This window comes from Nematolebias whitei, chromosome 12, assembly GCF_014905685.2.
Source record: "Nematolebias whitei isolate Nwh7 chromosome 12, NemWhi1, whole genome shotgun sequence".
In the NCBI taxonomy this organism is placed as follows: domain Eukaryota; kingdom Metazoa; phylum Chordata; class Actinopteri; order Cyprinodontiformes; family Rivulidae; genus Nematolebias; species Nematolebias whitei.
In genome coordinates, this window is record NC_056509.1 from 23,635,282 (window position 1) to 23,661,351 (window position 26,070).

Sequence of the window (26,070 nt, forward strand, 5' to 3'; positions counted from 1 at the left end):
CTCTCTCTCTAAAACGAAATATAAACTCTCAGCTTAACTATATATATATATTTATGTATATATATATATGTATGAATTTATATATATATATACAGACATCCAATAATTACTTTCTGAGAGTTTGATTAGAATCTACCTGGTGGTTCCTGTGATTTTTTTGACTGTAAGCAGACACCCCCTTCCCCACACAAGCAAAAACATCGTGATAGATGTAGATTGGGTCAAAAGTATTTTATAACTTCCAATTTTGAGGAAAATGTGTTGCACCAGGCTCAAGTTCCGTAGTTTGACTTTGCATCACTTAAGTACAGTTTGAAAAAAGTATACATCTTTTCAGTGGAAAAGTTATGAACATTTAATATCATACCTGTTGTAGATAGCTCTTGGCGTAACCTCGTTTTGGAGAATGTAGTTTAATTCTGACGTGACTAGTCTGAGTGGAGACTCAAGTGGATTACTCCTGAGTCCTCCCCTAAAACATCTCAAATCTCAGTTTGTGGGGGTGGTTCATCCAAACATTTGAATATTTACATCACCGTCACTTTTGCATTACATGGTTATTCCAGCAAATTTATTCTATCGCTGCCTCAGGCAGCCCAGAAGATGCTACAGCTAGCTGCTACTGCTGCTATTTGTACTTGAATAAGGCATAGTAAAGTAAAACAGTGTAAAGGTTTATGTGTTTATTTGACTTTTTTGAGATTTAACTGGTTTTAAGACAACAGAAATCCACTTTGGTTCTTCTCCCCTTTAAACAAGGTTGTTCAAGGAGCTTGATGTGAAGATGTTTATGATCCTTTAAAAAAGGTGAAGGAGAAAATATTAATAAACACTTGCAGGGTTTATATAAATTCTTGGTTTTCTATGACCACAGGAAACAATTTAGCACTTATTAATAAATACACTCTCACAGCAGAGTTTTTCAGCCAGCTGACCTGTACTTACATTATCCACACTTTGTTACACATTAGTCCTAAAAATACTAATATTGTGTTGGTGCACTGATGGCTCCTTAAGCCAAATTTGATTTCAGTAAGCTCTCAGCTGCACAGCATGATTTATACACACGTCCCCTCTGCAGTGGAGCGCTGTCATTTGACAAAGCTCCAGGAGATGCAGAAATCAGGATGACAGACACAGTGACCGTCCTGCTATTTCACACATTACGTCTGCCTGCAGCCGCGTCAGAACAACTAAAGGAGGATACAAAGCATAATGGAAGGTGGGTGATGGCCATTTACTGAGGCTGAATGGGGCAAAAAGCATACAGATGCTGTCACTGATAGAGGATGAAGTGACTCTCTTCATTCTCTATCAGTGACAGTCGGTGTGCTTTTTATCAGTGCAGTTTTGAAGTAATAAAACAGTTTTGTGACTAAACTTTCATGTTAATACAGAATGCCTATTCTGCAGGTTGTTGTTACTATTTCTCAATAATCAAGAGAAATGTGGAGATCTTTTCTTCTTGATGCATTTCACGTCAAAAGAAATTAGACACGATAACACGTAGCAGGTTTAAGTGATGCCATGTTTCTGAGAAATGAGCAACGTTTTAAATGTTTGGTTGTAGCTACAATAGTTAAGATTGAGACAGTTCAGACCTGAGCAGATAAATAAAAAACATTTGAAGAAAGATCATCCAGTTTCTCTTTTCATCCAACCTAAAATGACAAATATCAAACTGTAAATCTAAACATTTTTATTTCTTTAGTTCATTTTATTTATTATATGTTTCATCTCCCTCCCATTTGCTGATGCGCTATGAATGAACTACAGAACTATCATTAGCATTTCAACTAACGAAGTCAGAGCTGATTGGAAACGGGTCAATTTTCAGAACTTTTACATAATTACACTGACGTCAGTCACAGAGATGAAACTCTCGCACGAGATATTCAGATTGTTGTATCCTGCTTGGCTCCCCACTTTATTTTCTGTGACATCCTACAAAACCTTTTTTTTTTTTAATTTAAGAATTCAAAATGTACTTTTTTTTTTCAACTTTATGTTTTTATTTTTCATTTTTCAAATCTATTTTGGCATTAAACAGAAAAGTAGAGAAAAAACAAACAAACAAATAAATAGGAAGGACAAAACATAAAAACATGAGGGAGTTTCACAGGTACATATCATTTCTTACAAACATTGTCATCTATCACAGAATGTGAAAAATTGTCCCATTTTTTCCCCAGTATTTTTCCCCTCTCTGTTGTTGTAGACAGAGAGAATAAGTCGTAAGTTCCCAATTGTTCAAATGTACTTTGAAGTTCTGAAAGGATGGTGCTGTCTCAAAAAGAACAGAACAAGTTGTGCATGTATAATAATCACATCAACATTGTCTCATTTTGCTGATTTTTAACCAAACAAATGTAATGAGTGATACAGCAGTTAGAGCGTCTCCATCCTCCTCCGTTTATCTGTAGTCGGGTCTCGGAGGCAACAAGAGAGAACCTCAGACATCACTCTCCCCCAGCTACACTTTTTCTCTCCTCCTGCGGTATCCAAGACGTTCCCAGGCCAGTGAACATACACAATCCCTCCAACAAGTTCAGGGTTCTCTCTGGGGTCTCTTCGCAGTGGGACATCTCTAAATGGAGGCATGGAGGAGGCATCCTGATCAGATGCATAAACCACCTTAACGGACTCCTTTTGATGTGAAGGAGCAGCATCTCTACTCCTAGCTCACCCCGGATAATGGAGCTCCTCACTCTATCTCCAAGCCTGAGCACGGCCACGCTGCGAAGGAAGCCCATTCTGGTTACTTGTATCCAGGATCTCATGTTTTTCTGTCATGATCCAAACCTCATGACCATAAATGAAGGTTGGAATATAGACAGTCCAGTAAATCAAGACCTTTCAACTCAACTCTTTCTTCACCATGACAACCATCCATCTCTCGTTCCATCCTACCATCACTCATGATGCCCAGATACTTAAACTGCTCCACCTGAGGCGAAGTCTCCCCACAGACCCAGAGGGGACATTCCACCCATTTCCAGTCAAGAGCCATGACCTCAGACTTAAATGAACACTCTCATTACAGCTGCTGCCCACTTGGTTACAAACTACCCCAGTGGACGCTGAAGTTCTTGGTCCAAAGACACCAACAGAACCACATCATCCACATAAAACAGAGACGAGATCCTGTGGTTGCCAAATCAGACACCGTCCTCTTCACGACTGCGACTTTAGATCCTGTCAACACAAACAGGATCGGAAGTAACAGGCATGTTGCTACAGACATGTTGCCCATTCATCCTTTTTATTTAATAATTGCTGTTTAAAAATGTGTTTTTAGGTAGTTAAAAAAAAAAAAAACTTGTGACAAAGGCTAGAAACTGAAAACCAGTATATGTTAGGTCTGGACTAAAACTGGGCTTGATGACAGTGGATGCAGTAGGTTCAGATGTCATAGGAGTTTTGTCATTCTTGTCATGTAATTCAACAATCCTCCTTTGGTGTGCTTGGGTGACCAGATTCTCCACACCTGTACAGGTGCCATTGCTAACCCATTTGTTCCATCTGTACATCTCACATGCTGAACCAGCTCTACGCAAACCTATAATTAAACTCAAAACTCATAAGATGTTGCTAATGCTGTCTACTGCATCAACAAGGCATCTTTTGTGTCTGGTAACCTTCCTTCCTTGGCAACTACTTCATTTGCCACTAATGCCATTTGGTGCTCCTTATAGATGTGCCAGCTTCTTGAAAATCAATAAACTTTTATAGCATTTAAAGTAAGTTTAAATAACTTTAGGAATTTAATTGTCATTGAATTCAATTAGGAGCACTTTTATTCTTGCAAGGAGGAACTTACATTGAAGGCATTTATAGTTTAAATTATACCATACCATACCACTTTATTTATAAAGCACTTAAAACAGCAACAAGGCCAACCAAAGTGCTGAAATTATAAATTATAATTTATAAATTTAATTATTTATTTATTATAAATTATATGCAGAAGGTGCTTCTCTGAACCAGCTTTTATGCCATCTTACATGATTAGTCATGTGAGGGGCTGTGGAAACTCAGTTGTCATCGCCTTGGCCTCAATCTTGATCCTGCAGATTCAAGCCCAGATTGTGTCAGGAAGGGCATCCAGTGTAAAACAGTTGCCAAATCTTTCATGCGAGTTTGTTTACTGTGGTGACCCCTACAGAAGAGAGCAGCTGAATGAAAAACACGGACTTTGTAAGTCATATCTTAAAGGCTTAAAGGAGGCCTTAAAGTTATTTTGCATTTGATGAAGTCTCTGTGAGTGTTTCAGGCCATTTGATGTTTGTTCATCAGCTTTTGATGAAATCGCCCATTTGCTGTCTTAAGGTCACTTCATCATCTGACTTCCACTTCACACAGTCCTCTCATTCTACAATTAGCCATTTGCATTTTCAACCTCATGTATAAAAATAAAATTAAAAAACACCCAAAACATAATTTACACATTTAAAAATATATTTACAGAGTAAATCTGAATTTAGTCAAATTTTGTCCAAATTGGAGCATTGCTTCTGGGTGTTTAATTTTATTTTTTTCGCGTGAACAGTGGTGGGAACAGCTAACTAAAAAGTTAGCTTTGCTAACCCATATTCGCTAACTAAAGCAATTTGTTTTGCTAACACTAAATCGCTCAACACATGAAGAAAATTGTGAAAGCTAACGCTAACTGTTAACGGCTAAGGAGACTGTCACTCAGTCTGTATCACGTCTTCTTCCAGTTGAAGACAAGTGGACTGATGCAAACCTGTTGATGTTAGTTTTATTCTATTGGTTTACACAGTGCTGTTCAGCTAGCTGCTGACGCATCGACCAATCACATCTTCTTACGTGTCACATAGCCAATAAATTGCCTAAAGAACTCTTCAAGACACGCCCACAACAGACAGAAACAAACGGTTGAATTTTATTAGCAGTTTTAAAGTTAATGGAACTTAATTTAGGTGAAGCTAATAGATCCACTAACAGTTTCCCAAGTTAGCAAAAATGCTAATCCACAAAACGAAAAGTTACCTTCACTATTAGCTGTTAGCACATTTTAGGAACCATAACCACCACTGCCAGTGTGGGAATTTTTGCAACGAAACTTAGACCGAATCTCTTGGCAAGTGAAGAAGTTTTGTACAAGCTAACTGGCAGAAGATAAAAAGAGCAGTTACCGTGCCAAAATGTTTGAGAAGAAATTACAGACATTTATTAAAAGCAAAATCTACTATAAAGTCCATGCTCAATAATCCAGGTATAAAATCCAACATTTTTCAGTCAGGTTCATCTGGACAGTTTCTTTTTTTGTGGTGAAACGTTTCGCCTTCGATCCGGAAGGCTTCATCAGTCAAGGAAGCACACAACAAAACTGATTCTTCCTCCAACAGCTTACTCCAAAGTGGAACAAAGTGGAACTCCACTTTGGAGTAAGCTGTTGGGGGAAGAATCAGTTTTGTTGTGTGTTTCCTTGACTGATGAAGCCTTCCGGATCGAAGGTGAAACGTTTCAGCACAAAAAAAGAAACTGTCCAGATGACCTGACTGAAAATTGTTGGATAAAATCTACTATCTAACTTCTTCAAGTTGAAAAGCAAAACCAGCCACTAGGGAGCACAAGCCAGAGTATTTCTTGTGCCGGTCCCAAGCCCAGGTGAAGGTTGTGTCGGGAAGGGCAGCCGACGTAAAACATTTTTACCAAAACTATAATGTAAGTTCATCAAAGTGAAACCATACAGCATCAGTCAAGGTCCGGGTTAACATCGACCACCACTGGTGCTGTTGACAAACAGGGTGCAGGCAGAAATTGTGCTATTGTTGGTTGAAGACCACAAGGAGGGAAACGTGTCAGAAGACACCGGGAGAAGAGGAAAGTCAAGAACGCAGGAGTCAGGGTTGCAACTCTAAATGTGGGAACAATGACAAGCAAAAGTAGAGGGCTGGCTGACATGATGCAGAGAAGGATGGTAGATGTTTTGTGTCCAAGAGACCAAGTGGAAGGGCAGCAAGTCTTGCAGTAATGGAGCAGGGTTAAAACTGTGTTACCATGGTGTGGATAGAAAGAGAAATGGAGTAGGGGTGGTCCTGAAGGAAGAGTTGGCAAAGAATGTAGTAGAGGCAAAAAGGGTGTCAGATAGGGTGATGTGCCTGAAGGTAGAAGTAGAAGGCCTGATGCTAAACGTTGTCAGTGGTTATGCTCCACAGGTTGCATGTGATATGGAGGAGAAAGATAATTTTTGGAAGGATCTGGATGAAGTGAAGTGAGATTATTCCCAGGAAGGAGAGAGTGGTGATCGGAGCAGACCTGAAAGGACATGTTGGTGAAGGAAGCAGTTGGGAAGAAACCAGGAAGGACAGATGGTGGTAGATTTTGCAAAGAGAACAGAAATGGCTGTAGTCAACACTTATTTCCAAAAGAGGGAGAAACATAAAGTGACCATAGATGAGTGAACATAGAGTGGAGGAAGGAGTATGCAGGTAGAATACATTCTGTGTAGAAGAAGAAACATGAGGGAGATTGGAGACTGTAAGGTTGTGACAGGGGAGAGCGTGGCCAGACAACATTGAATGCCTGTGTGTAGAATGGCTGTTGATGTGAAAAATAGAAAAAGGGTCAAATCTGAGAAGAAGGACAAATGGTGGAAGCTGAAGAAGGAAGAATGTTGTAAGAAATTCAGAGAGGAGATGTTAATGACTCTGTGTGATAAGAATGAGCTTCCAAATGACTGGACTACTACAGCAACAGTAATTAGAGAGACAGGTAGGAAGGTACTTGGTGTGTCATCTGGACAGAAAACAGATGATAAGGAAACCTGGTGGTGGAATAGTGAAGTGCAAGAAGCCGTTCAAAGAAAGAGATTAGCCAAGAAGAAATATGACAATGAGATGACTGAAGAGAGGAGACAGAAACATAAGGAGATGCAATGTAGAGCAAAGAGGGAGGTGAAAATTGCAAAATAGAAGGTGTATGATGAGTTGTATGGTAAGCTGGACACCAAAGAGAGCAAGAAAGACTTGTACCAATTGGCAAAACAGAGGGATCCGGCTAGAGAGGATGTACAGCAGGTTAGGCTTGTTAAAGATAGGAATGGTAGTGTTCTGACAAGTGAGGAGAATGTGACAGGAAGATAGAAGGAGTACTTTGAGGAGCTAATGAATGAAGAGAATGAAAGAGAAAGAAAAGTAGAGGTCATGGAAACTGTGCACCCGGAAGTGAAGAAATAGTGAGGTTGAAGTCCGGATAGCTCTGAAAAGGGGGAAGCAGTAGGACCTAATGACATACCAGTGGAGGTTTGGAAATGTCTTGAAGAGATGGCAGTGAAAATTTTGACTTAAATATTCAATGGCATATTTGAATGTGAGAAAATGCCTGAGGAATGGAGAAGAAGATCACACAAAGAAGATCTGGGACAGAGCTGTGGAAGCAAGACTCAGCCAAGAGGTGACTGTGAGCAGCAGTATGGTTTCATGCCAAGAAAGAGCACCACAGATGCCATATTTGTTTTGAGGATGCTGATGGAGAAGTACATTGGTCAGAAAGAACTCCATTGTGTCTTTGTGGATTTAGAAAAATCATATGACAGGGTGCCGAGGAAGGAGGTGTGGTATTGCATGAGGAAATCTGGAGTGGCAGAGAAGTATGTTAGACTGGTACAGGACATGTATGAGGACAGCAGGACAGTGGTGAGATGTGCTGTAGGAGTGACAAATAGCTTCAAGGTGGAGGTGGGAGTGCATCAAGGATTGGCTCTGAGCTCCTTCTTGTTTGCTCTGGTGATGGACCAACTAACAGATGAGGTCAGGAAGGAATCCCCGTGTACTATGATGTTTGCAGATTACGTTGTACTCTATGGTGAGAACAGGGAACAGGTGGAAGAGAACTTGGAGAGGTGGAGGTATGCACTTGAAAGAAGAGGAATGAAAGCCATCCCTAGTAAGACATAGTACATGTGTGTGAATGAGAGGGAGGCTGGTGGAACAGTGAGGCTACAAGGAGCAGAGGTCACAAAGGTGCAGAACTTCAAGTACTTGGGGTCCACTGTCCAGGAAAATGGGGAGTGTGGTAAAGAAGTGAAAAAGAGAATCCAAGCAGGATGGAGTGGATGGAGAAAAGTGTAAATCCTAGGATTATTCTCTGTGCATTACAGATGATTATCTGGGCAGAGGTGAAAGTGTTTATAAAAATTTATGACAAGACAGTGATGTTTTATTTATTAGGTGCTGAATTTTCTCCTGAACCAAACACATAGTTTTTTTTTAAATTCTGCCTCTGGGATTAAATATAAATGTTGGCACGGTTGTGTTCTATGATGTCTTGTATTTTTTATTTCTTCGTTATTTGTTTTACAGTGGCTCTTCTCTTACCAGTTTTGTCAGACTTTAGTGTTTTTGATGTTTCCAGTTATTTTTGCCCACATTCTCTTGTATGATCTGCCACACATACCTACCTGTTCATCTACTCATTAACCCACCTGTTCTTACTCAACAATTTTCCACCCCAGCATACTTAATCTCCTTGCAATCACTGTCATGGCTGCTGTGCTTGTGTTTCTGCCCTGAACCTTGTTTTTTTTGTTTTTGTTTTTGTTTTTTTGTCACCTGCCAGCTTGTCTTTATTTTTAGATTACAACATTTGGATCATACTTGTCTGCTGCCTTCTTGCCTGCACTCTTGGATCAACCTCAAACCTTGCAGATATAGGAATACTTCCCCTTCTGCTACGTTTGGGTCAAAATGATCCGCAAGGCCTTAGTTTTAAAACTGAGACTTCGTGGGTCATTTTGACCCAAGAGTAGCAGGAGTGGCTCAGCATTCGTTGGAGATTTCCATATCGACAACTACATTTTTTTATGCTAGAATTTCAGACTAAGATCATTTTGTGTTGGAAAAAATATGTAGTCGTAATTATTTTTGTCCAAGCTTTAAAACGGCTTTGTGCTTGCTGTTATGAGATATCTTCTGCACTCGCTCTCGTGCAAGATGGATGCCTTTTCTCTCCCTCTCCTGTTCTCCTCCTGCTTTTTTTTTTTTTTTGCTCTCTGTCTGTGTATCGAAGCTCCTATTACACATCTTTCGAAACAAAGTACTGTCATGGATCTGGTCAGCTGGACTTTCAATGCAATAGACAAAATCTTTTCAACAAAGCAACAAGGTCTCGGAGAGTCCTCGTGCCCCGCTGAGACTCATGCGGCAGGATACGTCATGGATCCATGGGGAGTTTGAGAGCTGATGTGTCTTTCCATTTTGTCTCAGGAGGACGCAGAAGATGTTTATATTAATAATAATAATGCCATCACAATGTCATCACTGTATGTTTCCAAACAATGGCAAAATTTGTCTCTGCATTTAACCCATCCACCACCAGGTGGTGCAGTGGGCAGCTATTGAAAGCGCCCGGGGGCATTTTGGGGAAGAGGTGTGCTGCCCAGAGACACCACGCGGTATGCAGTGACCAGAGATTGAACCTGCGACTTTAGGGCCCCAAGCCGGCTGCCCTGCCTCTATTTATATAACTGGATTCATGATAGCAGGGTTTCTGCTTTTCAGCATCGGTGAATTCCTATGTTATTGGCTATTAAGGAAGACAGCGGCAGCGGTTTTGGCATTGGTAAAACTGCAGAGTCGGTGTGAAGGTTTGGTTCCTGCTTCGAGTACTCAAAATCAGCTGATTTACAAGCTAAACCACAGAATGAAAGTGATTCGTGAGAATCGCAGGCCACCTGCTGCTTCTGGGACTCATCAGCATGTTGGAGACGACCTTGGAGGAGGCTCATAAGCACATAAAGAAATTGTGGAATGCCCACAAATCTGGCCATTTTAGAGCTTGAAACTACCTGCAGAACTCAAGGCTGACAAGAAAAAAAACAGTCTGCCTGAAAAAAAATTAACAATTGTGACTTATCTGAATCTGACTCCCTGGTTGGCCTCAAAAGCAGACCGACTTATCAAATTTCTCCTGGGATATGTGTAAACTAAGGATAAGCTTAGTCTACCCCTTGTGTCTTAAGTCATATCCTGATGGGACAAGGTGTGAAGAGGACTTTTTTTGTAATACCACTATCCTATCCTCATGGCTTTCCCCCCTTTTCTATCTAAAAAAGTATTCTGAAAAAGGATAAGGGGCCACACTCCAGTAGCAGCAGCAACGTGCACTCCGCCCATCTTTCGGACGACTGTACAAACATAATCTCGCTGTATTTCGGTAGAATGATAATAAAGTTTATTCTGATTCTGATTCACAAGACGCCACATTCAGCACGTTGTATGTGTTGTGAACAACTCTCAGCTACTTTCAGTTTTAGCTCAGTATTTATAAATTAAATTATAGCCATGTTTGTGTTGGCTGCTGCCAGTTTGATGTGTGAATTTCTTTTGAATTTAATTGACTCTAAAAGTTAATTAGCTGTAGATATAAATCCAATAATTACTTGTTATGTTTCATTAAAATCGGTTCAGTGGTTTATGAGAGTTTTGGGAACAGACATTATCGACCAGCATTCAGCAGCAAATGATGACGTGCTCTTATTGATTACTCATATGAGCTGGATCATTCTTAAATGACGTATTACTGCAGGCTGCTGCGTGTCTGCATTCAGGGTTCAGTTCTACAACCATAGGTACCTGCTCAATGGAGCAGCCAGGTGGAACAGCTGAAGTTCAAAGGGTCAAACTTTTTGCTCCCCCACTTTATGACTTAAAACCTATCACTCACACCAATATTACTTAAACATATCCTGTTTCATTTTATTTTATTTTACCTTTGTAACAAGCTTTTAAAAAAATCAAATCTCTGCAATTTAGACCGTCAGCTTTATGTTGACTCAAATTCAGTGACACACCATAGCTACTAGCTTGTTACTCACACAGCAATCAGCTGTGGTAAAGGGAAAAAAGGTATATATTTAAGCTTAAATCTGTGCTGCATCTTTTTTCTGGCTATGACTAGACAAAAAGGAGTAAGAACAATGAGATCAAGCTGTTTGTAAAAATTGGGAATATAAATCCCTTATTGCTAATCTCATCTAGCTGGGGATAACCACTGGTGATCATTATTTTTGGATTGAAGAAAGTCTAGGCTAAAATAGGGCATAAAAATAAAAAGTCGGTGCATGTCTACATCTGGTTAATGAACAATGGCGTCTCACCTTGATCTGTTTTAAAAAATCATAAATCATCAAGTCCTGATGCATGTAGTGAACTAAGCCTAAGGTCAGGATTTGACCTTAAGGACCATATGGGACATAACTTGTCATTTCATTGATTTGCATCCAGAAATACAGGTTGACCCATCCTGAGACTTTCTTTCTTGAACCAATCAAGTAAAAAAAGACTATTCTCTATTATCATTACTATTTTACAAATGTTTGATAATCAAATTGTGTTAGTTCAAACAATGTTTGAATGTTGAAGTGAACTACTCATTTTTTATTAACTGTGAAACAGTCATAATGATTCTTAATCCTCATTCAAAGTGAAATCAAGTTGGAATACGTTACAGAGTAATGATTCAATTTCTTGATTTTCTGTCTTCAATGAGCGAAGTTGTAAGTGTGTCGAAGTTCAAGTTTCGGTCAACTGAAAGTTTACTGAAAAGAAATGTCATGTTTAACTTTTACAGCAAGATACTGGAGAATTGGCTCCACGAAGTCTGGTTTCTTCATAATATCTTTTTGTCTGTTCTTAAACAATCTTAATCTTTTCCTTGACTTTTCATAACACCTTACATCACAAAACACACCTCTGTTTGGGTCCATTGACCAATCAGAAACTCCCAGATGAACCGGAAATAGAGCTCTTTAAAATGTCGGTACTTCCTAGTTGAACTGGAGAAGTTTGAGTCGACAGTAGAGTTTGGAGGCGAGTTGGGAAACAGGAAAATCCTGACATGACCACAGAGCTCTTCCGAGTCTTATGGGATTATAACATTTTCCACCTCTGGGTGGAACTCTGACGGACTCCACTCGTGAGTCCACTCGTGAGGTGAACCTGTGTCGGACGGAATACCGTCACTACTTCGGACGATTCACAGCTGTTCCTACGGAGACGCTGAAAGGGTGCGTTAAATGGAACTTCGTACCAGGGACATCTCCAGGTAAAAAGTTGATTTATAACACCTAAGTGTACTGGGGAAGAAGCTGAAAGAGCCCGGAGAGTGCCGTTCTGAATGCTGACACAAACAAACCCCTCACCCATCCTTTTCTCCCTTTAAACTTCATCTTTCCATCTTTAAACTCTCCTATCTGCTAGCAAATTAATCCAGATATTTTTAGAAATGTCTGAAGCAAAGTTTTCACCACCGCCGTGTGGTAATACCTGCTGTTTTGTTGGAAGTGAGAACGATCGCCGCATTGTTCACTTCCTGTAAACTGATTAATAGCTGTCGTTATTCTCAATTCTTGCCAATTAATGTAAATGTGTGATGTGTTAAACTTAATTCTGTTAATAAATGACCCACTGTCGTGGTGAGTCAAAGATAATTAACGTCTCACGTCCACATTTTATTACATTCAATGCACGTACATTATACAGTCCAGAAAAATGAAAGAATCCGTTTTAACAGTATGAATATATCTCATCAATATGTCATACTACATGCATGCTCAATAATCCAGCTAGATAAATCTAACAAAGTTCAGTCAGGTCCTCTGGACAGGTTCTTCTTTGTTGAAACGTTTCATTTTGTTTATCAAAACGACTTCTTCAAGTCTGAGGAGCTGCAACAAACTCAGTCTTATAAACAGCACCTTCTCCAGCACCAACAAACTGGTTGATCCACAATAAGATGCAAAGCACCACAGACTGCACCAGAAGTGCTACAGCTGCTACCACTATTTGCACTTGCACTACAAAACTAAAATTTTTATTAAAGGTACATAAAATACCTTATTTTTACTTCATTTTTATTTTGTTCAGGTCTTCTGGATGGTTTCTTTATAAGAATCCGTCCAGAGGACCTGACTTAACTTTGTTAGATTTTTTTACCTGGATTACTGAGCATGAATCATGATGTTTTGAAACCACCTGAGCACCATCAAACTGGTTGATCCACTGTGAGAAGGTGCTGACTGAGTTTCTTGTGTCTCCTCAGACTGATGAAGTCTTTTGGATGAAAGACTAAACGTTTCAACAAAGAAGAATCCATCCAGAGGACCTGACTTAACTTTGTTAGATTTATCTACTTGGATTATTGAGCATGAATCATGCATATGAATCATATATACAATAGTGTTAACACAAACTGCTATGACTTTTTTAGATTAGATTTGTTTTGTCCCTTGCAGGCCACTTTGATTTAGGCTCCACGTGGACTTTAGCTGCCCTTCGATGAGTAAATACAGTACGTTGTACTAAAAATATTCAGAGTATTTTATTTTTTATAGATTTTTTTTTGGCCATTCTGTGGACAAACCTCTACAAGGCCGTGCATTCAGCACTTTCTATTGTGATCGTATTCAACTTTCTCTCACCCTTTAAGCATTGCACACATGGCTGATCAGCGCTCTCTGAACACAGGTTGGGATTATGTCTGAGTTGTGATCCTGTTCATTCAGTCCATGCTGGCCTTGTCTGTTGGTCCACAAGGAACGTCACACAGCAGCACTGCAAACGTCTGACAACACCAAAGTGAACACACATCATGGGCTGGGACTGCTGTTTCCACTTAAATTCACATTGAATTGACAGCGTTGTTCAAGAGTTTTGTGAACCTCATGAAACAAGGTAACAACAGTACAACTGAGAAATCTGGAACATAAATTCAGGGCCTCTCCTCAGTTCAGGAATCATTTTGTCATCCAGTCTTTGTTACTACTGTGAATGAAAAATATATTAATTCCAAATAACCTTTATTATATTTGTGCAAATTTCATTCAGTGTTTATAAATCCAAAGGTGTTATGTCTTCATGCAAATATTTTGACAGATGGATCAGAAGTTGCAGCTTCTGCTCGGGGCAACTGGGCGGATGTGGGTCAGCCTCGTCAGTGTGTGTCTCTGGGTTCATCCACACTCTGATCACGAGAGCGTACAAGATTGACTGGCTTGTGGTCTAACTGCACAAATCACAAGTCTAAAGGTTTTATCAAAATCTGAATCAGAATCAGAATAAACTTTATTATCATTGCACCGAGATACAACGAGAACACGTACAAGTCGTCCGAAAGATGGGCTGAGTGCACGAAGCTGCTACTATGAAAGCGCGGCCCTTTTATTCTTATTCAGAATAATATTTTGCTTAGATGAGAAAAGGGAAGAAAACATGAGGAGAGACGGTTTAAAAAAAGATCTCTCACGCCGTGTCCTAGACAGGGCACAATTTGAGGCATAAAAAAAGCTACCACAGCAAAGCAACATAAATAGACGTTATACATGAACATATAGGCCGGTGAAGACATTGAATTTTTAAGTTGTATAAACCCAATGCTCTGTTTTGTCTGGGTCACAACTCCGACAGACCCCCAGAGTTCTGCAGGACCTGCTACCTGCCATATATAGCATTAAAATATACAATTTTATTTGTTTCTATATTTAATGTTTTACCTTTTAATAAATCACCACAAAAAACAGTTAACTTGTTTACTTTTGAGTCCTCCATTAAACCATAAAATTCAGCACTATATGTTAATATATTTCAAAATCTTTCGATAAACTTTAAGAATATATTTTAGCAAAAAATCTTTATTGCCTTTAATGCCAGCGTTTTAGACAAACATTTTAGATCCACTCAAATCTGGTCAGTGATTCATGAGCAATTTTGCTGACACAGACACACACACGCACACACACAAAAAAAAAGTTTGTCTTTCTACATGTGGATTTTTCATTGACTTCCATTCATTTTTCATTCATTTCTTTAGCCAAACCCTGACCATCACCCTAAACCTAATCATACCAGTACATATCTTACCATAAACATAACCCATCCTCAATTCACACCTTAGTCCTAAACCTAACCGCTAACCCACCAAATGACACTTCTTCTGATGGGGCCCAGGCTTTGGGTCCCATAAGGAGCACAATCCTCCTCACAATGGTCTTCACAAAGTAGTGTCTGTTGGAAAAATGGACCTTACAAGGTAACAAATACAAAGACACACACACACAGATAAAGACGTTATTTCTCCTCTTTGACCTTCAGCGACAGGGGATAAAATGTATACATTGATTATGTGTTAGATCAAAATTGACCCTGACATGTGTCGTGAATAAACCGTAAAGAACCAAAGTCACATTGTGCTCCTGTGCAATATGTTTGTTCTCATGTTAAGGATATACTGGTTTGGACACGTATTGGAGCTTTATATTTCATCAGCAACATAAAACATCATCTTTTGAGGATTTACTCTAAATGAGCTTTTCATTACTCTTGTGGACTCTTAATGGAAGATCATAAACTAGCCTCTTTTTAATTATGTTTTTCTTTTCCTCCTCTCCTCCTCCTGTTGGTCTCAGCTGTGTTTTCCATCATTGGGAACCTACTGGTCCTCATCATGGCTTTTAAAAGATCAGCAAGGATGAAGCCTCCGGAGCTGCTGAGCGTCAATCTGGCTGTGACAGACCTGGGAGCAGCCGTCATCATGTACCCCCTGGCCGTAGCCTCTGCCTGGAGCCACCACTGGGTGGGGGGAGATGTTTCCTGCGTTTACTACGGCCTCGTAGGCTTCTTCTTTGGCATCGCCAGCATCATGAACCTCACCGTGTTGGCCGTTGTACGCTTTGTTGTGTCCCTCAACCTGCACTCTACCAGTAAGTAACTCATGGCTTCAAACTGCTGCATTAAAGAGATAGTTCAGCTCTTTAAACGTGAGGTTCTGTGGAAACGTTACCTGGTTTAGATGCCTGTTGAGTTTGTCTGACAGAAAAATAAAATAAAGTTAAACAGACGCATATCTTTGCACTAATCTGGGGCAAATAAATATTCGTCTTTTAATATTACTATTGTTTAATTATGAGAACCAGCAGAAACACGAATCTCACAGAGACACTGAAATAGGCTGCGCGCTCCCTCCAGGGCCAGACATTTGGTCACACGTGCACGTTGGACATGTCTGTATGGAGATGACAACGCTCCGAACACATTAACGTTTAAAACAAAGCTACAAAAGTCCCAAGGAGGTGGGGGGCGTGGTGCAAGAGGTTTGACCGTGTGAGCAGGATTGGTGACAGCTGTGCGACTGCGTGGTTTGTTTACAGCGTATGTCTCTGCGCTGAGCGCTTTGAAACCGAGAGGGGCTCACAGCTGAGCGGCTGCTCGCTCAGTTAGGAACAATGCACGTGGGCTCAATGTACAGCAGATGGTGCATCAGTATTTGCTAAAGAAACATATTGGTTATACAGGACGTGACAAAAAAAAAATCAACTTTTTTTTTCCCCCTTTTTAAAAGGTGCACACAATTCTTTGACCCTCCCTTCAAGCATATGATTTGTAAGTGTAGGAGTTATGGTTTTTGTCCCCTGTTGTCTAGCCCCCTGGTGTTGTGTTTATGTCTTGCTTTCTTCCCATTCTCTGTTTCTATCTTTATAGGGTTTGTGTTTTCTTAGTATCTGGCTCCATCTTGTGTCATGTTTATGTATTGCGTCCTCAGTCTCTGTCTTTGGCATCTGTGATTACTCACAGGTGTCTTCACTTGGTCTAATTGGTGTTTGCTGTAATTAAGCCTGTGTGTTTGTTTCACTCCTTGTTCTGGCATTATCTTCTGTCCAGTGGTGATGACATGTCTCTTTTGTGAGTATCTCCTGATCATTCTATGTTTGTTTTGCTGCCCTGTCAGCTCTTTTATTTTGTTAATAAATTATTTATTTTATATATTCATCCTGAGTCCTTGCCTGCTTGCCTGCACCATTGGGTTCACCAGCACCAGCCATTTGTGACAATATGCTTGTGAAAATGTTGAAAACTGTGAATGACCCATATGGGGGATCTTGTGCCCTCAGTTAGCCCTCTACATATGGGTAGAAGATGACTGTCAGTTACCACATCAAACTTTAGCTTTAACTCTGTAAATCTGACCAAGTTATAGCCAACTTTGTGTTAGCTAGTTAGCTGTGACACCCATCTTAAATTGACACCAAAAGGTAATCAGTTACAGACTTACATCTGATAACTACAGTCTGAGGGTTTCATTAAAAACTGCCCAGTGGTTTGAGAAATTTTGCTAACAGACAAAAGAACTGACACCGGCAAAAACTCCATATTATCGCTGTTTTGTTTTCTTCCACAGGCAATAATTCTGAAGTTATTCATTGAGTTTCTGATGTTTTGTTCGTGTCACTTGTGGGAGCAACTCTGTTTATGCAGTAAATGAGCAGAATTAAAATGCTTCATCTTCGAGTGAAGGATTACCAAAGAACAGGCTCAACAAATCACACAGTCTGGACAAACACTTCAGACCTGGATCTTATAATAATAAATCAGGTTAATTTAAGATTCAACAACACGGAGCCTGAAGACAAGCCTCCATCAGCACAGGGCTCTCGGGTTAACACAAGCAAATAAGAAGTAAATCCATTTACATCTCATCATACATTTGAGAGCTGGTGCTTTACTTCCTCAAGATATTAGTAAACAGATTTCAGAAATAAAAAATGTAACAAACTGAACAAAATCTAGTTGAGGACAATTCAAGCTCCATATTCTGTCCCACTCATCAGATTGAACCATGGTGATGGAGATGTATTATAATGAATTTTTTTTTCTAACAGAATGCTCCAGCTACAGGTTTGTAATAAACTGCTGCCGACTAGGGGGCTGTAATTTTTCACAACATCTTTATTCATTGTCTTGTCTCAGTAATGTTCTGCATGTTCAATCATTCCACTGAGGCTACATTAAACCATTTCCGACCATCCAGATAAAATATTTCAAACATCCACTCGTATACAGACATGCCAGATGGAATTTACTTTACATTTATAGTCAGCTGCATCTAAACTGTACATTATTATGTTTCGTGGAAAAGACCTCACATCGTTTTAATCATGTCTACTTGATGAATTCATCTTGAACGTCATGTTATTGCATTCATTCTTAGTGCCCTGCAGCGTGCTGATGTTTGACATGACCAAATTATTTTCATGTCTGAATCTGTTTAAGGATTTTTTTCAAGTTTCTTTTTTTATAATGCATAAAAATGACCAAATAGCTGCAGAGCTTATGTACTTAAACACATACTGAATTCATCAATTGGATTTTCTAAATTACATTTATTGAGTGAAAGTCAATTTTATAGTGCCAACTGCTTGATTTAAACTGTGTTATGGCACAAATAATATTGCTTTATTATCGCCTGCTGCCATGTGTGTGTGTGCTCTGCATTTTAATGAAATATTTCAATGAAACTCAGAAAAATAATATTTGGATGGATATCACTTCCAGGACTGTCAGCCTTTAAATTTGTATTTGCAGAATAAACTTTTCTTTTTTTAAGAAACACTAATGTCCTTCTAAAGATAACCAGAAATGTATATATTTGTTATGGAAATTCTCTCGTTCATTGACGTTGTTTACTCAAAAGAACCACTTTCACAGCAGGTGAAGATTTATATCTGGCATTTCACCTTCAAGGTCAGATTTCAGGGCAGGTTACATACTTAAACATACATAAACATACAAAGATGTATACGCATGAAAACCCACGAGACAAATTATCTTATGGCTTTTTATATCCCTCTCAGCTCAGCTGAGTTTGTCCTTGAATGCAGCTGCAGTCTTCTTACACACATTCTTCATTTGCACAAACATATGGTTCATGGGCAGAGACAAGCGAGCTTCTTGTTCTCAGGAAAGAGGGAAAGAATGTTCTCAGCCATAATAATAAAAAAGTATTCCTCAAGGTTATAGTCTTTTTTTAAGTTCAACAATTGAAAGCAACTATCTAATGTATAGAAGACAAAAATAAAAACTTTTTCTTTCTTTCTTCAGGGGAGAAAATCAGTTGGAAGAAGGTGAAGGTTCTGTGTGTTTGGACCTGGCTGTACGCTCTCATCTGGGCTCTGTTCCCCATTCTGGGCTGGGGCCGCTACGGGCCCGAGCCCTTTGGCCTGTCCTGCTCGCTGGCTTGGGGCCAGATGAAACACGATGGCTTCTCGTTCGTCGTCTCCTTGTTCTCTGTCAATCTGCTCGTGCCTTGTGTCGTCATCATCTGCTGCTACTTCGGCATCGCCCTGAAGCTTTATTTCACCTACAAGAAGTCGGTGAACAGCCACCGTGTTCCCAACGTTGTTAGGCTTCACCGAAGGCTGTTAATGGTAAGTTAGTGTTTCTGAAAACTTTACACTTCCTGTATCACACTCTGTGCAGCTGAGGGGGTAGAGAGGAAAACAGCGCTGAGGATGACTCTCAGCTACTACCAATTCAAACTTCAACTCAATTTCTGTAAAACTGACTGTGTTAGAACCATTTTTGTGTTTAACTAATTTATATTATCTGTGGCAGCCATTTTAAACCGTGTTTACTCCAAAGGTTAATCAGTTTTAGATGTACATCTATTGATTACTTGGAGAGTTTCATTCAAATTTGTCCTGAGGTTTTGAGAGTTCTGAGATATTTTGCTAACAAACTGGCAGGTAATTCTAAATTACAAAGCAAAGGTTTTGTATGCACTTCAAAACTTAAATATATATTTGGGATGATGCTCAAATAGTATCAAAATTTAGCTTGACATCTGTATAGGTTTGTTGTGGCAGCCATATTGAATTTGTTTGACTAAAAAAATAATCAGATGTAGATGGCGAATGATCATTTTTGAAAATTTTATAATTTTCTTTATAGTGAAACATGCAGGAAATAAGTTTTTAAAAAAGCCTTAAATTACAAAAAAAATTGTAGCTGAAAGTCTCTTCAACTGTTTCTATAAAACCACATGAACACCTGGAACAATTAGACAAACATGCCGTTTGATCTAAACATTTTCTACATTTCCTGTTTTCTCCTTTGAGTTTTCACCTCACCTTTCTCTGAATGTCTTGTGTTCGTGTGTTTGCATCATCAACATTAAAACTAGAGACAAGTCCAGAAGATGGAAGCTGATGCCACACGGTTATATAAAACAATGGAGGGCGCACTGGTCACGTGACCTTGTGATTCACTGGAGCTTTGTCGGACATCATCAAAACAGCCCAACGTTGGCACTTTTGATTAAATAGCCCAGAGTAATGGCTGACTATGTAAAAAAAGTCAAAAACAGTAATAAAGTGTATGTAATATAATATATATAATATTAAATTGTATATAAAAATGTAAAAGTGCCAAAGAGCTGTGTGCGCTACAGATGTTGGCAACAAAAGGGAGAACATCAATGTCTCCTTTCACAAATAAGCAGATTTGATCTTATTTATGTCAACATGAATGTGATAATGTAACTGTTTAAAAGTAGCCAATAATGCTGATTTAAAGGCTGTTAATTATTGAATGGGTTAGTAGTCAATAGCAGCTTCTGCGTCATATACTGTCATGCTGTACAGGCAGATTTGTGCTAAAATTTAGTACAAATTGTTAAATAGTACAAGCTGCTATTGCCTCTAGTAACAATTCATAATCTGCTCTCTCTGCATGAATTCTGAAAATGTACGTTTTAAGCTTCGGTACAGATTAGACGCCGATCGCTGCATTTAGCTGCAGCTAGCAGAGCCTTCATGAACACACTTTACATGTTTAAAAAAAGTTTGTTTCAAATTCATCAACTAGTTGAAGTCATAATTATTTAACCAGCTAAAAATTCTTGAAGTCATTGAAGTCAGTCATTAATTACTGACTGACTCTGGGTCTAGTTTAGATCAGTGGCAGCTGGTCCATAAGAGCAGGTGGGGCAGAGCTGCACCTAAAAAATTAATTCACCACACAAAGTAGTTCCTCTTAATAAATAATGTAAATTACATATTTACTGAGCTTAATGTGCCTTGTTTTGATCTGTATTTTTAAACTATTTTGACCATTTTAAATGGAATTTAAAATGATTTTTAAAGATTCATCCTCAGTTTTTTTTTATTTACAGTCGTGCTCGAAAGTCTGTGAAGCCTTTAGAATATTGTTGTTGTTTTTTTCATTCAACCTTTATTTAGACAGATAAATCCCATTGAGCCTCGAGGACTCATTTACAAGAGAGACCTGATTTCAACAAAGAATGATGACAACAATGGACAACAGCGACAACAATAGACAATTATAAAAAAAGCATACAATTTTTTTTTTTTACAAATAGGATGGCTAAAAAAAAGTAACAAAAAACAGCTAGATTTTAAGGCGAATGTAGAAAACTAAAAACAGGAACATGTCTGCATTGGTCCTTCTCCGGAGTCCAACAGATTCTTAAAGCCACTTAGAGAGGTCAAGGTCGAGAGCTTCAGATCTTTTTGTAAGATATTCCAGGAAACAGGAGCGGAGTAGGAGAAGGCCCTTTTGCCTAGTTCAGTCCTCACTGAGGGAACACTGCAGGTAATAATGTCCTGAGAGCGCACGCTGTAGCTGCACTCACACAGAGACATGTAGGAGGAGATGTATGAAGGCAGCAGACCAAGAAGTGATTTAAAGATGAAAATGTACCAGTGGGAGAGTCTGTATGAAGTTAATGATGACCAGTTAACCAGTGAATACAGGGTGCAGTGGTGGGTACGATAATCACAGCCAGTTATGAATCTTAGTGCACCATGATAGACAGCATCCAACATCTGCAGGGTTCTTGTAGGAGCGTTCATGTAAATAATGTCACAGATACAAGGCGTTTCCTAGCATTCAAAGTTAGACAGGATCTGTTTCTGAAAAAGAAACCCAGTTTAACCTTCAGTTTCTTTATCAAGTTTTCCACATGAAGCTTAAAAGAGAGATGTGAGTCGACCAAGATATCCAAATATTTGTAGGAATGAACAAACTCAATCGGAACACCATTTGAGGATGAGATCAGAGGAAGAACTGCTGGGACCAACTTCCTGTTTGAAAAAAGCATCCCTTTTGTTTTGTCGACATTTAGGACAAGTTTGAGGTGGAACAAATCAGTCTGGATGATGTTAAATGCAGATTTCAAAGCTGGAAAGCTTTATCAACTGCTTTAGCTCAACAATAAACAACTGTGTCATCAGCATAGAAATGTATGGATGCATCAGGGATGTTTTGACCTACAAAGTACATTATCTATGTAGATTGTAAAGAGGGTTGGTCCTAAGACTGAGCCTTGAGGTACACCATTGTTGACTGTTAAATAACTGGAGGAAGTACCATTATGTTGAACACATTGCCTCCGGTCTGAAAGATAGTTAGAGAACCAGCCAATGGTGTGATCTGAGAAACCGATTTCTGAGAGTTTATGACACAAGATGTTATGATCCACAGTGTCAAAAGCTTTAGACAGGTCTAAGAAAAGTGAAGCACAATAATCCTTAGCATCCAGTGCTTCAACAACATCATTAAGAACCTTCAGTGAAGCAGTGGTTGTGCTGTGTTGCTTCCTGAAACCAGATTGATGTGGAGGTAAGATGTTAAATGAGTCCAGGTAATTTTTGATTTGAGAGTTTATCAGTTTTTCTAGAACCTTGGCTAAAATGCAGAGTTTAGAGATTGGTCGATAGTTGTTCAGTGAGGTGGGGTCACCTCCCTTCAGCAAAGGAAGAACAAAGGCTGTTTTCCAAGCGTCTGGGATGGAGTTTTGTCTTATGGAGAGATTAAAGATGTGGGTCACAGGGACTGTGATGATATGAGCAGCCAGCCTTAAGAAATAAGGTGGAAGTTCATCTGAACCTGCAGATTTTTTAGGGTCAAGATCTTTTAACAGTTTATTGACCTCACTGACTGAGAATGGAGAAAAAGAGAAGCTGTGATTAACTGAGGATTGACTTGTAGGAGGGATTTGATTTGTAGAAGTTTGGTTATTAAGTCAAGTGGCTGATCTTCCATTAGTAACTGTGTCAAATAAAGAACCAGAAGCAACAAAATGTTTGTTGAAACAGTTCAGGATCTCATGCTTATTTGACACAGGAACAGAGTTAACGAGAAGTTGTGATGGGAGGTCAGATGATTGGGGGGTGCCTGAGAGAGATTTGATAGTTTTCCAGAATCTGTTAGGGTCATTTAGATTTTTGGAGGTCTGAGATAAGAAATAGTTACGTTTTGCTGCTTTGACGGCAGTTGTGCATTTATTCCTCATCTGCCGAAAACTCAACCAATCAGTGTCTGAGCCTTCTGCAAAATATGACTTAAAACATTATCAGATTTTCACGCAAGTCCTAAAAGTAGATAAAGAGAACCCAGTTAAACAAATGAGACAAAAATATACTTGTTCATTTATTTATTAAGGAAAATGATCCAATATAGTTCAATGTAATAAATAACCTATAATCCTAGAGGTTCACATACTTTTGCCACTCACAAATATGTAATATTGGTTAATTTTCATCAATAAATAAATGATTGAATTGATGCACTGATACAACCTCTACCTAAACCTGATGTGAGCTCAAAAGTGAAACCTGCCGAGACCAACAGTGGAGATATTCTGTTTTTAAATCCATATGGAACAGACAGATGGGACCAGAACAGAAAACTGAGAACAGTCAAAGAACAGGAAATGTCTGTCAACGTGGTAGGACCTTATTAAAAATTTCTGTGGTTTGTGTGAGTGGTTGAGGTGGGTCAGTGGTTGAAGCAGTGGTCTTGTAACAGTGTTCATGGGTTTGATCCCCACTTGAATTTTCTATTGGATTTGGTGATGATATATTGTATTTTTTTTTTTTACTTTATTGATTAAGTTGTTGGTTTACTCCACTTAAATTTATTTTGTCCATTTAACTGTGTTAATCTGGAGTATTATTTCAGAATGATTACTTCAAATCAAATTCAATTCAGAAAGCTGTGCACCTGTTGGCTGGGGGTGGGAGGTGTTCCTTTCTCTGATTTATTGGACCGGACTGTTTTTCACGAGATATAACCTTGACCCGCAGGAGGGAGGAAAAAAAGTCTAAAACTTTATAGATACACACAAAAAAACTACAACAAATTAAGAATTAACTAACATAAATGCTTTGCTTGTTTTTTCACAGAAAATGTTACAAAATTTGTAAAAGTTTTCAGGAAGCTAATGTCCGCACCACTAATATTTTTGCTCAGGAGCCGCCACTGGTTTTGATTATTATTCGTTAGACCCAACTAATTTTCCTTGTATAACATCTAGCTGTTTTACATGATTGTTGTATGAAATTAACATTAATTATGAAATAAATGACGTGTAAATAGATTAATAATTATTTGTGACATAGATCCAGTTGGGTTTGCTGTCAATTTAACAGCTGGGCTATGAGGAGTAGCCTGTTTTAGACGCCATCTTAGCTTTTCCACCAAGTCCCAAAGGTAAACGACGGGCGGGATGGGCAGTGCGAAGGACAGGGCTGGGCTTTTGTATCGGGGGTACAGCCTCACGTTCATAGTGCGCAGACTCTGGCTCCAAAGACATAATGACATTGTTCCTTCAATTTGGTATAATGGAAATTAATGGTTTTGTCCATCTTTGTGACAATGTTATTAAGTATAGGTCCCAAGAGACATCAGCTGCTACTGCAGTAGAGGGCTTGGCAAAAAATGGCTGCAAGAAGTCAGAAACAAATGACATTTGCATACACATGCTGTCCCCTCTAAACCATCTCTAGAGCCCAGGATTGCAGAGGATGTGTGAGAACGGCTTTCTAAGTTTGGACTGTTGCCTTTTCCTTAAAGCAGAACTGCTCAAGTTTCTTCGAGCTGCATAAATCGAGCCAAACCCCAGACTCTAAGTCGACTTGACGTTTGGACTAAAACTTGGCTAGTCTAGGCAAATGAATGTTAAACCACTTGAGTGTTAGTATGTATTTAGCACTTTGGGTGGGCTTTACTTAACTTTCTCCCCATGTTCCATTACAGATTGCTGTTTTGATCAGCGCAGGTTTCATAGGCTGCTGGATGCCGTATGGTTTGGTGAGCCTGTGGTCCATTCTGAATGACAGCAGTAAAATCTCTCCTGAAGTCAGTCTGCTGCCCTGCATGTTTGCAAAGAGCTCTACCGTGTACAACCCCATGATCTACTACTTCTTCAGCCAGAGCTTCAAACGGGAGGTAAAGCAGCTGGGATGGATGTGCTTAGGCTCCAATCCATGCCACGTCACCAGCAGCATCAATGACAACAACATATACATGGTGAGTGTGAACGTGAAGAGTAAAGAAACGCCTCGGGAGACTGTGCAGGAAATCACAGAGCTGAGACAGTAAGTTTGGATCGAAAGACTTAAGAAATCAAACCGATTGAAAGCCACGCTCTGGTTGGAGGTACTTCCTGAGGTCTCTGATAGGTGGTAGGAATAGATGAAAATGGGATTAAATGCTGTGAATGTTCATCCAAGCTTGGAGTTGGCAAACCTCTTTGCACCATCATCACCCAGAAACTTCACAAGTGTCTCACAGCAAAACCAGAGAAATGGCAGCCACAAGGGATCAAAGCAAATCCTGATCTACAAACCAAAGGTTGTTCAGAGAAACGCAACTAAAAACGTTTCATAGAGCATGGATAAAGAAGCGCTGACGACTTCAATTGTTTCAGCTTTGTGTTGTGAAGAAATGTCTTTCTCTTCAGACGTCGTTTCTATTATCTGTTTGGTGATGGGTGTCCTTGAAGGCCAAGCAGACCTGGTACCTAAACAACAGTTAGGACACCAGATTGTAAAGATATTATGGACCAAGCTGTCCATAATATCTTTGGACAGCTTGTTCTGACTAAGCCTTGTTGGTACCATGACCTTCAGAGTATAAATGACATCACACAGTGTTCAAGAAAGATATTTAAGACAAGCATTTAATTGTATTGTTACAAGCTGTCTTTTAGTTTGTGTTTTATGACCTTATAATGAAGCTGTCATATTTATGTGTGCGGCAGCTTCTGCTGTACAAACCAAAGACAATATTACCATCATGCAAACTAAGAGGAACGGTTCAGTTTAAGGCAATGAATCATAAGAACCTGTTGGATTCAGTGCTTACCGGCTTCTTCTGACCTTTTTGTTTCAGAAACCTCAGAAACCACAGAGAAATATAAGTTGTTGCTTTGTTTTGGTTTGCTCTTAAAGTAAATTTGAAGGTTTTT

General features: G+C 39.3%; 1 protein-coding gene across 1 annotated transcript in view; it reads left to right on the forward strand.

The window, feature by feature from the left end:
- Positions 1-25,202, forward strand: part of LOC119418072 (opsin-5-like) — a 27,945-nt gene extending 2,743 nt beyond the window's left edge. The window contains exons 2-4 of the mRNA XM_037685325.1: positions 15,431-15,724; positions 18,900-19,225; positions 24,858-25,202. Coding sequence (XP_037541253.1) covers positions 15,431-15,724; positions 18,900-19,225; positions 24,858-25,202 — 965 coding nt within the window. The remainder of the gene's footprint in view (positions 1-15,430; positions 15,725-18,899; positions 19,226-24,857) is intronic.
- The last annotated feature ends 868 nt before the right edge of the window (positions 25,203-26,070 follow it).